General features: G+C 39.9%; 1 protein-coding gene across 4 annotated transcripts in view; it reads right to left on the reverse strand.

The window, feature by feature from the left end:
• pcnt (pericentrin) overlaps positions 1-12,572 on the reverse strand; it is a 68,453-nt gene that overhangs the window by 16,826 nt on the left and 39,055 nt on the right. For 2 of the 4 annotated variants that reach the window (XM_034159470.1, XM_034159471.1), the window contains exons 37-45: positions 9,420-9,652; positions 9,095-9,202; positions 7,433-7,453; positions 6,825-7,061; positions 6,563-6,736; positions 6,270-6,421; positions 6,013-6,193; positions 4,879-5,904; positions 3,002-3,148 (exon numbers count right to left, since the gene is read on the reverse strand). In XM_034159470.1, coding sequence (XP_034015361.1) covers positions 3,002-3,148; positions 4,879-5,904; positions 6,013-6,193; positions 6,270-6,421; positions 6,563-6,736; positions 6,825-7,061; positions 7,433-7,453; positions 9,095-9,202; positions 9,420-9,652 — 2,279 coding nt within the window. The remainder of the gene's footprint in view (positions 1-3,001; positions 3,149-4,878; positions 5,905-6,012; positions 6,194-6,269; positions 6,422-6,562; positions 6,737-6,824; positions 7,062-7,432; positions 7,454-9,094; positions 9,203-9,419; positions 9,653-12,572) is intronic. The other 2 variants (XM_034159469.1, XM_034159472.1) reach the window with 1 other exon arrangement.

Below are 12,572 nucleotides of genomic sequence, written 5' to 3' on the forward strand. Positions count from 1 at the left end.
CCATACCAAAAACCTATTAAAAGGACGTTGTCCCCAAACAAGTTATTTTAGGACTGGATATTGGTAACCAGTAGAAAACCTGATACCACTAACAACATTTTTGGGGGTTGTTTTTGCTGTTCGTCATAAAATGAAACAATAATTACTCTCAAATAAGCCCATATGGAGGCCACCATTACTCCTCAAACAGACACTTCCCTTGGGATCTCACAAATGAATGTGATGTTATGAATGTAATTATTTGTGTAACAAAGGACAAAAACATATTTACTGATTCTTGATTGTAAAATAGTGCATTGTATTGCAGGTGGGTTAGTGTTGGGAATCAGAGCGGTCTTTTTCGCTGGAGTACTCGCTAGTTTATTCCAGACAGTTATTGAGCCAAGTGGAGCAATTAGTGCACCTGACTGTCTGGAAATAGCATGTGTGTCATATTGTGGCACATCCATTGTCTGACACAAACAGGAAATACAATCCCATAATTGGTCACATTTATTACCTCTAGAACACAAGTGGTGAGAAACGTTTTTAATTTCTTTTCTTTAAATCTGCTACCATCAGGCAGCAAGTCGGCGTGGAACTGCCTGTGCTTCAGCCCTATTTCTTTTATGAGCTCACTTAATTTGAGTTTTGTGCGTGCATTATATATTTGTGGGTGTACAGTGCGCACAGTTTATACATTTTTTTATCTACCTCACTCTCAGTCAGCTACACCTCCAAAGCACACATCCTGTTGAATGTTTTATAAGATATAATATATAAAACTATCTGTTTCCTTTGGTATGATCCAGAGTGGCTGAGAATCAGTTTGGTAAAAGTCCACATCAAAAAAGTGATTTCTAGTCGTGCAGTCATGACTCTTTTCCAAATTGCTGAAATGTTTATAAACTGTTCTTATATTTAGATTTGTGCCATTCACAAAAAGTCCAGCAAAAGGTGTTAAACATTTAATGTTGTAGGTATGATGTCAAATGTCCATGAATAATTTCTCATTTATCTGCATTGCATGAATGAGCCCAAAGCAGTTCGAAAACAGTGTTGCCAGACAAATCTGGTTTCCAGCCAAAATGCTGCCACAATTTACACAAAACGGGACAAAATATTAAATTTTTCTTTCTCCCCCTCAGTATTTGAACTCTCCTGGTTGCTTAGACTAGTGTGTCATAGATGCAGCCAAAACTAAATAAAGTAAAAAATGGCCAATCTGGCAACAGTGTGTAGTGTTTCAATTGATTATTAAATTGACACAAACCTCCCATACGCCAACATGACGATCATTTCAAAAATATCAGTTGTAGGTGACGTGGGGGATTATTAAATTACTATTCAGAAGTAAATGTATCAGCATGATAATATCCCTTTATAATTAAAATGTTACTGCATGTTACGTCATGAGACGTGTCAAAGCTATGTTTTAGCCTGCAGGGTACGTACCTTGTGCTCACATTGGATTTATCTCAAGATGCATAATCGTCATATTATATGTATTATATGAATGTATTATAGAGGGGTCTGAAATTTTCATCTTAGGTGCATGTCCACTGTGAGACACATAATCTAAAAAAAAAAAAATCTGGAAATCACAGTGTATGATTTTTTAAATAATTTATTTGTATGTTACTGCTGCAAATAAGTATCTGAACACCTACCAACCAGCAAGAATTCTGGCTCGCACAGACCTGTTAATTTTTCTTTAAGAAGCCCTCTTATTCTGCACTACCTGTATTAATTGCACCTGTTTGAACTTGTTACCTGTATAAAAGACACCTGTTCACACACTCAATCAATCACACTCCAACCTGTCCACCATAGCCAAGACCAAAGAGCTGTTTAAGGACACCAGGGACAAAACTGTAGACCTGCACAAGGCTGGGATGGACTACATGACAACAGGCAAGCAGCTTGGTAGAAGACAACTGTTATGATTATTTATTAGAAAGTGGAAGAAACACAAGATGACTGTCAATCTCCCTCGGTCTGGGATTCCATGCAAGATCTCACTTTGTGGTGTAAGGATGATTCTGAGAAAGCTCAGAACTACACAGGAGGACCTGGTCAATGACCTGAAGAGAGCTGGGACCACAGTCACAAAGATTACATTAGTAACACATGATGCTGTCATGGTTTAAAATCCTGCAGGGCAGCAAGGTCCCCCTGCTCAAGCCAGCACATGTCCAGGCCCGTTTGAAGTTCACCAGTGACCATCTGGATGATCAAGAGGAGGCATGGGAGAAGGCCATGTGACCAGAATGTGGAAACATCATACTCTGGGGGTGCTCTTCTGCAAAGGAGACAGGATGACTGCACCGTATTGAAGGGAGGATGGATGGGGTCAAATATTGCGAGATTTTGGCAAACAATCTCCTTCCCTCAGTAAGAGCATTGAAGATGGGTCATGGCTGGGTCTTCCAGCATGACAATGACCCCAAACACACAGCCAGGGTAACTAAGGAGGGGCTCAGTAAGAAGCATTTCAAGGTCCTGGAGTGGTCTGGCCAGTCTCCAGACCTGAACTTAATAGAAAATCTTTGGAGGGAGCTGAAACTCCAAACCTGAAAGATTTACAGAAGATCTGTATGGAGGAGTGGGCCAAAATCCTTGCTGCAGTGTCTGAAAACTTGGTCAAGAAGTACAGGAAACGTTTGACCTCTGTAATTGCAAACAAAGGCTACTGTACCAAATATTAACATTGATTTTCACAGGTGTTGAAATACTTATTTGCAGCAGTAACATACAAATAAATTATTTAAAAAAATCATACATTGTGATTTCTAAGTGGGAGAACTTGCAAAATCGCAGGGTGTTCAAATACTTATTTTCCTCACTGTATATTTAGGAAAATTTTGTTCAGAAGGTAGGCATTCTGTACCTATTCAACCAATTTTGTTGAGCAATAATGATTAAAAACATTGTTATTTCTACTTCCAGAGTACTCGACTCAGTCTCATTTTGTTCCAGATTTAATGAGATAAGAGAGGTTTTTTCTGTTCTATGTATCTACCTGTATTTCCTCAAGTAGCTTCTCAGCAGCTTCTTTGCTGGTACTAAGCGCCTCTTTAACCACAGACAGCTCCGCCTTCAGAGCCTGCAGCTCTGCCTCCAGCTTGACGAGCTCTGCTTCCTTCTGTCTCAGGGCATCATTATTACTCTAAGAAAAACAGACAGTTCGTGTTAGCCCCACCAATTGATAAGAAATGAAAACAGTTCTTTTAGTCATTTTTGTACAAGATCTTCACCAAGTTAAATACCTGATGAAACAGCGTTTTCCTTTTACTTTACTGTGATTACAATAGCAACAATAGCCAAGATGCAGTTAATAAGTACTAAAACACAATGCAACCAGACACTACAGCCCAAAACCATTCTTCATAAACCTTCATAGCTATTTATAAGCATCAAAAGTATTCCTTACCACATACTGAAGACACCAAATGCAGAAAAGTAAATAACAAAAAATAAAAATACCCACAAAACCTTTAAAAACAAGAGATAAAAATTTACTTCCTTGTTCCAGAGTCACTTCCTTTGTGTTTGAGTCTGCTGACTCAGTGAAGCAACACGTCACAGCTTCTCTAATTCTCTAACTACAACCAGATGTGGTCGGGCCTACAGTTATGGGCACAGATGTATGCTAGCAGAACAACACTAGCTGCTGGCCTAAAGTCTGCTCCAAGATGTATTTTTTTCTCCTGTCATTTCTTTAGAGTAACTGGGTTATATATTATCATGGTTAGAACAAGACAGACAAAAACAGTCTTTTTAACAGATTGGATAAAGGAAAAAAACAAAACAAAACCAAACAAACAAACAAACAAAAAAAAACAGTAAAACCAAATTATGACTATTTTTAGAATCTGTTAGAAACTATTTTTTGCAATTGGTCTGGCTTCAGACCTCTAAAGGAGAAAGTATATCTCCATTATAGCTCGGAGCTACACTCAGAGTCAGACTGAAGACTTTTTTTTAGCAATTATCTGGGTTTGGCTAAAGGTTGGGGATAGTGAAGATCACCTTTCCAGTCGACAGTCCCGTTCTCATAGTTTCCATTATGATAAGCTAATAAATGTAGCAGTGGGGTGTTTTGTTATGTCCGCCAAGGATGTAATAAAATCATCTGTGTTTATTAATTTGTCTGTCTGTCTCTTAGCAGGATTAAATCAAAGCTACTGGATGAATTTTGCTGAAATTTTAATCACAGATACATAGTAGGCCGTGGAAGACTATATTAAATCAAGATTTCACATCAAATAGGCTTTGAAGGATTACGTTTAAAAGAAAAAAGCTGCTTCATGGATTTTTACCAAATTTGCACCACAGATATTAGGCCATGGAAGACTCCACTGAATTTTGGAGGTGATCTGTATCTGAATTTCAATTTGTACGCTTCACTTTGTTGAATTTTGAAGATTATGTCAAAACTACTTAACGGATTTTCACTAAATTTTCACCACACATTGTCGTTAGGCCTCGGAAGACTCCTTTACATTTTGGAGGTGATCTGGATCCGGATCCAGATAATGGATCAGGATTTCACTTTGTAGACTTTTAAGATTATGCCAAAACTACTTCAGAGATGTGACATCATGGCGTACAACCAAGATCAGGAAGATACCATTTTGTTTGTTTGTGAAATAAATAGATTGCAACATCTTGATCAGTCGGACCATTCTGGATCAGTATGCAATTACTGCATTGTGTTGTGAAATCCAGAATTAGGTAAAATCTGAGTCACGGTGTGAATCACATATCTTTTATTTTGAGTCCTCGTCAACCCTTGGCGGATGTCAGAAATCTCTGATTGCTCTTGTTTTGTTTTTTTGATGTCCATCGCTTGAATGATCAGTTTGATGAACATTAACCTTTGATGCAGACACTCACCAGTACCTCCTTTTGAGCCTCTTCCTGACTGGCTCCCTTTTCATTCAACTGAACTGTTAAATCCTGGATTTGGGCTGCCATAGAAGTCACTTCTTTCCTGAGTCTTTCCATTTCCTCCTGGAGCTCTGCCTCATTCCTCCTCAGTGCCTCACATTCAGCAGAAAGCTTTTCCTTCACAGTCTCCAGGGTGTCAACCTTTGCCTTTTCCTCAGCTATTAACTGCTTCTTTTCCACTACTTCAGCCATGACCTCCTGGATTTGTCTCTCCAGATTAAGACTAGCTTCATTCAGGATTTTCATTTCCTTTTTCATTAACTCTTCACTTGTTTTTAGAGCATCAATCTCTCTGCCACTCTCTAGTTCTTTCTTTTCTAGTTCCATAACCAAATTACTGAGGTGAGCTTTCTCCTCCTGCAGGACACATGACTCTTGGGCTTTAGCTTTCCAACTGTCCTTTTCCTCGTCTGAGAGTTTTCGCTTCTCTGTCTCTTCTACCATCTTGGCTTTGACCTCCTTCAGCTCAGCTTCTTTAAGTGTGAGGAGATCTTGAAGTTCTTCAGCCTTTTCTCTTTCAGTTTTCAGCTCCTTACACAACTCCTCCCCATGTCCTCTGTACTCTTCCTCCTGCGTGAGCAGCAACTGCTCCAGAGCCTCTTTCTCTGCCACTACCGTGTCCAGTTGGCTCTGTAGGGCCTTCACATGGGAATGAAGGGAACGAGATGAGGCTGAATGAGAAAGACTGAGTTCTTGTTTCAGGTTGTTTGGCCCTTCCTTTTGTGTTTGTTGTTGTACAGTGTAGGTTTGAGGTTCGGGGCTGGGAGAAGGTGAGAGATTGATGCTGTCACCATCCTGAGAGTCACTAACTTCATGCAGGTTGGGGCCTAAGGTGGCAAGTTCTGCCTGCAGTGTGCTGATGACCTCATGAAGACGTTCCTCTTCTTCCTGCTTGTCCTGGCGCACTCGCACAATTTCAGATTTTAGATGCTCCACCTGAGAGTGCAGATCCTCAAGCTCAGCCTCTAAAGCCTTTCATAAAATTTCAGAAAACAGATGGCAAAGGGATTAAACATTTTGGTTAAATAACCTATATTCAGTTACTACACACGTCTTTATTTTGTATGCAATTATTCTGACCTTGTTATCCCTGGAATTCTGTAGCTCTTGTTCCAACTTGTGGATCTCACTGTTGAGGTGATCAATCTCCTGGTTTTTCTCCTGGAGTAATGCTGAAGGAAGAGTCTCTTCCTCTGTCTCCACAACCTCTCTTCTTCCCTCTCTCTCCTCCTTTAGAAGGGTGAAGGTGGATACAGTTTCCGATGAACAAAGTGAACATGGCATTTTATTCTCCATTTCAACAAGAAAGATATCCATTTGACAAAGTAGCATTTACCTTAAGAGCAGCTATCTCTTCTTGGAGCTCATTAACATGAGCTGCATTCTGATTGGTTAATAGCTCCAACTGTAATGTCAAGTGCTTCAGTTCAACCTCTTTGATGTTCAAGTCCTTCTGCACATGATCCAGTTGGCCAAGCAAGACTTCAATCTAAAATATAATATGGCTCTTTAAATTATATTCTGAGCTTTTGTACAGTCTTGATTCTGGAATATGTGCCACATATTGGCACTGCAACCAAATCTATGATTCAACAGCAATTAGTAAACCAACGCAGACCATTTCACACACCTCTTGCTCTTTGCTCTGCAGGTTCTGCTGGGCAGAATTCAGAGCATCCCTAAGCTCCTGGGTTGGGTCATGGGTGTTGTCATGGTAACAGTGTCTAGTCTCATCAAGTTTGGACTGCAGGGCTGAGATCTGAAGTCTGTTAGCCAGCTGCTGCTGCTCCAGTGCCTGTTTATCCTGACAAAAATGAAGCAGAGACTAATGAATGACTGTCAGTCAACTCGAGAGATTTTAAACATCTTCACATGTGCCATTTTTTTCTTACTTGCATGAACTCCTGCTCCCTCAGCTTTACTCTGTGGAGCTCTTGCTCAAGTTGAAGAATAGAACTTTTACTCTCAGCACTGCTGAGCAATGCTTGCTCTAGGTCTCTAATTCGTCCAGCTAGCTTGTCTATCTCTTCATTCTGCTCTGCAAGATCACGCTGAGCTTCCTGATTGGCTGCAAGCAAGGATTCGTGGTCCTCTGTCTTGTCTTTAATGATAGCTTGAAGACTTTCCACCTAAACGGAGACAGTGGACATCCCCCTTTAGATAACAAGGTTCTCAAACTTCAAAGTAGTACAGATACATCTGCTAGGGAAAAAACTATGAGTTATAGCTAAATAAGCCATTCCAGGTCTGCAGCCACTGGTACTCAGCCAATGAATTTAAGCCATTAGAGAAGTGAAATGAACGGGAAATGAAGACAAACAAAAAAAGAAATAAAAATATTAGCAATAAGACAGCAAAATAACAGTGTGGAATTCATGATAAGCACATATACCAACTAATAATTAATCAAGAGATGATTATACAGATATTACATACAATACACACCATGCGCAAGAGTTCAAGAAACTATGACATGTACACTACAGTTAAGATGTCATACCTGCAGAACCAAGTCCTCAAACTACAGCATTCCAGTGAGCAGAGGAATAAACACATAGCAAAAGTCAGACTCATCCTCAAATAAACACTGCACTCATAAGGTCAGTCAAGTGCTACACCACATTTTTTTTTAAACATGTTTAGAATCTAATCACCAACAGCCAATGTTCATGGTCTTATCTTTCTGATCTAGAAATGTCACATAATGCCACCCTGTTTATAGAATGTGATAAGCAAACTTCAGGAAGATTCTGTCTGGGAAAAATCAAACTGTGAATGAATGGCCATGAATGATCTATATACCAAGGACCAGCTGACAGAATGGATTTCTGACAGTCGATATTTCTTAACTGCTTACAAAAGTGTCTATACTAAAGTGTTAACTTTAACTATGTCTTATCCCTGTACGTCTACCAATTGTAGCCTGAGCACCAGTGCTGCTTTTCACAGCAAAACTCTTTCATGTGTTAGAAATGCGATTGGTCTGGTGTAAATAAGATTTTTTTTTTTAATTTTGAAGCATTATGAGAGCGATTTTAGCAGCAGCCTGCAAAGCTGTCAGCTGCTTCATTTACGACAGGCATATAAGTGAGAAACCTAGCAAATATCTTCCAATTTAGTTGCATTGTAGCCTGTCCAACAGGATGTACAGAGTCCAATGCATTAAGCCCCCATCACACGGCACTAAACAAAGGACACCGAAGCCAAAACAAAACAAGAAATCTGGGCTTACATTGACTTCTGGAGACATTGTTTAACCATCGTCCAGCTACGTTCCTGTAGCTGGTGCTTCGTCAGAATTTGCAAACTGTTGAAAAAATGTGAACGAATCCCGACAACAACTTCAAGTCCTCCGTACCCGTTTTGCTTTCTGTCTTGATGGTTGCTCATCGTTACCGTAGTTCCCGTACGATCAGCGTTCCGTTTGATTGTCGTCCAACCTCCGAAGTTTGATGTCTTGCACGAACATTGACGATATCTGAACGGATAACTAAAGATCCGATGAGCTGAACGTGACTCATCCATGTGTGGGACGAAAAGCAACCTTTTCATACAGAAACAATAGCGGCAAGAACGTTTTAACAACTACTTTAACTATCTACGCACGTTCTCGCCGTGTGTGCACATGTTCGCATGCCGTCTGTGGCTGGAACGTTCCACCCACCGACAGCGTGCAAACGCACATGTGCGCACACATTTTTCTGAAGACAAACCTGTTGTCAAGACAACCAGAACTCACGCCTGCAGGTGCTGTGGAGAGCGCACGTTGGTTGCAGAAATGGCTGGTGCTCAGTTTGATACCCACTGTCAAGTCACTTCATCATGAATGTTTTGTTTTGATTTTGTTTAAAGCGTCAAGGTCACCATTTGTTTTGTTTTTCTTTTGTTAGTTTCTGTTTTGTTCTTTTATGAACTCTGGTCTCGCAGGATTTTTGGTAATGGAGAAGTACCGGCTCATTCGTCCACTTTTTCTTGACGATTTGTGACTTTTTTTTCCTTCGTTCAGCTATCGCTGTGTGCCGTGTGACTGGGCCATTAAGCAGTTTTCTACTTCATGGCGGGGATAATGTGTTGAAATGAATGCCAGACAGGTGACAAAATTACTGTGTCAGCAGTACTTGAATACACACAAAAACATGCAGGGGGAAGTTAATTTCCTCACCTTGTGCCCTTTATTATCCCCACCAGCTTGATGTCTCAGTTGAGCCTCAAGCTTGCAAATCTCCTGCTGGAACTCATCTCTCTCATGTTCACGCTCCACAGCTTGTTCCTGCACACAAACAATAATGTGACACTGACATCAAAACTTGAGAAAACAATCTGTGGGTCTCTCCAAAAGAATTATGAAGTCTTAGTTGTGATTATTTATTGTGAAACATGGATAATACAAAAAATTTAAGTGTAGATTTAAGAAGACTTTTTACATATATGAACACAGGATCATTTCCAAGCAAACATTTCATCTACTAAAGTGTTCAGTCTAACACCTCTATAAACTGCCGGTTGTGTTTCAGCTGTTTCTCCAGTGCTTGGACACGCTGGTGGAGGTCTTCTGTGTGCTTCTTGTGATGCAGCTCAGTTTCCATGTCTTTGGTTTCATGATCTTCTAGCTCTTTCTCTAAGGCTCTGAGGTGCAGCGACAGAGAGCTGCGGTCCTTTTCTGCCTGTCGCTGCAGGTCAAGCTTATCCCGTTCCAAATGCTCAGTCTCTGCTAGCAGAGCTTTAAGAAAAGATAAATAAAAATGTGTTTTTTGCAAAAACATGGAGGGCAAGTCAAATTAATAAATGCAGGCTATGAACACATTTGGTAACTGGAAATCAGTAAAACAAAGAACAGTGGTAACCAACCTTTTTGAAGCAAAACTCACTTTTCATATCATTTTAGCTTTGTCTAAATGATTTAGCCAAACAATGAATTTCATGAAACATTCACTCCACAAAGTTTTGCACATTTGAAAATGCCTTATAACCTCAAAATTCTAAAACAATTAAACCCATGTTGTCAAATCTGCAGGTAATGAAACAATAAAAATTTGGGGGGTATTTGCACTTAAACGTCCTGACAAATTTGCATACAAAACAGTACAATGCAAAATATTTAGGCACACAATTTTAATAATGTGTTTGGTCTTTTGTCTTCAGTGAAAGGAAACATTCCTGAAGGGAAAAATTTAAAAGAAACAGACAGCCTTGAACCACAGCGACCCATACAGTTTATTATGGCTATGTCATAGATCAGGGGTGGGCAACTTGTTCCAGAAAGGGCCAAGAGTGTGCAGGTTTTCTTTGCAGCCACTGACTCCACAAGGTGATTTCAGTGATTAATATCACTTTGAGCAGATGGAATCAATCAGTGAAATCACCTGGTGAAGCAAGTGGCTGCAAAGAAAACCTGCACCCTCTTGGCCCTTTATGGAATAAGATGCCCACCCTTTTCATAGATCACGTGGGGGTTTCCCCTGACCTGTGCAAGGGATGCTGGGAAGCACATGGTGACAGCCAATCAGACTACAGAAAGGCCAGTGACATCACTGGCTTCTCTCTCGTACACAACTACTCAAAATGGCGGAAACGTTCTGAAACAGCTGTGGTTCTGTATAAATCTAATATGTTTCTCATATGTTTTGCAAACGTTAGCAAGAAACAAACACTTCTAAACCTTAAAAATGCTGTCTCTGAAACCAGATAAGACCTCTGAAGTGATTTACAAGACATCTGAATGACATAAGCATGCACGCGCCTCACATGAGCTCAAAGGTAATTTCCGGTCATTTCAAAACCTCATGCACACACACACACACACACACACACACACAGCATTAAAATGGAAAATAAAATTTTCATCATGGAATTCCCCAAAGTATATATGTTTTCTTGATTAGAATAAGATGTAATTTTACAACAACATAATTCTTAGATTTCAGTAGAAACTAAATTTTGTCAGTTTTGTGAAATTTGAAAGCCCATCAGCTACACTTGTAAGCATTCCTATAATTGAAGGAAATACTAATTTTGCCTGCTATTTTAATAAATCAGGCTAAGTTTCCTCAATTTTGGAACTGGAAAGCAATCTAGGGTCACAAATTGGCAGTGGGAAAACCACTCAAACCAAACTCAAAAGTTATGCAGACACTAGCTGAAATATTAGCTCCATTTTATAGTATTCTGTGTTGCAGCAAGCACACTTAACAGTATTTAGTATGTAATAACTGCATCTGTGGCAATGCAGCCATTACCTGCATTGTGACAGACACACAGACAACAGAAACAAATATAGGATATCAGGGATGGGTACCGAATTCGGTAATTTTGGTACCGACCAAATTCCATCAGTACTACCGGGTATCAGTTCACGTAAAATCAAACGGTACCATGTTTCGGTACTTAAACACATCATTATGCTTGAGAGAGTGTGAGAGTGGCCAATTTTACATGCTGAACATGAATGCCGCAAGCACAGCATTATGACATCAGACGCGGCAGCTGTTAGTTCACAAACAAAGCAGCATGGCTGACAGAAAGCACTTGAAAGTATCGCTCCACTTTTATAAATGCGATGCAAATTACGTTCGCTGCAATATTTGTGACCAAAATGCAAGGCCAGCGGTGGAAATTCAACTAACCTGAGGAAGTACCTGGTTAAGCACAAGATATTTCGCAACGCTGAAGAGAGCGCAATTTTTGACTGCCTGCGACTGTGAGTCAGATCAGCTCCTGAATTTGGCACCGCTAGCGACTCATCTGCAGCCACCATCGCTGGAGAAGATACGCTTACAACCGCTTCATCATCATCGTCTGCTGCAGGTAAGAAACGCTAAAGTGTAGTATTTAGATGACGTTAGCATGTGTGGAGTGGGCTCGGCTCTTGCCTGAAAAAGTTGAGATGCTTGTGTTCTTGAAAAAAACCTGGACAAGGAACGATGAAACACTATACAGTAAATGGAGTTCATTGTAAAAACGTTTGCCTTACTTTTATTTTTAGTTTGTTGCACTTCAATTTATAAAAAGTACACTTTTATTTATTTTTAGTCTATCCCCTTTTGGTTTTAATTTGTGCATTTTAAAGAAAAACACTGCTTAGGTGTAGTTAAGAGTTTCTATGTTCAAGAAATTTGTGAAACAATGGCCTTGTTACAAGACAAACAATTTCATGTTGTTTCGACATATTTTTTAAAGTTTATACTTTCAGAAATAAATCTGCTAAATTGTAATTTTTTTTATTTTTACTTCAAACACAAGTACCAAAAATTGGTACCGTTGTGTACCATATCGGTTCAAATGTGAAAGGTACCCATCCCTATAGGCTTTGCAGGTGTGTGTCCAGCTGACTGGCATACAAAAGAACACACAGACCAGCATAAAGTTTTGTAGCTTCACAGTCAACTTTAAACATGACATACCTGCAGGCAGAGTGAGATAAACGAGTTGGCAACCACTTTAGCCGTTCGATGGAAATTACACAGCACTACAAGACCTACCAACAAACTGCTGGCACTGACGGTGTTATGAACAGCAACCTCACACAGCACAGCAAATACACAGGACATTTGTTCCCACCCCATTATGACACACTTGCTTTGACCCACAAACCTGTGCCAGGAACTAAACTGTGCCAACAGCCTATGGAAAGAAGACACATC

Source organism: Thalassophryne amazonica, chromosome 19 (genome assembly GCF_902500255.1).
Source record: "Thalassophryne amazonica chromosome 19, fThaAma1.1, whole genome shotgun sequence".
Lineage (NCBI taxonomy): Eukaryota > Metazoa > Chordata > Actinopteri > Batrachoidiformes > Batrachoididae > Thalassophryne > Thalassophryne amazonica.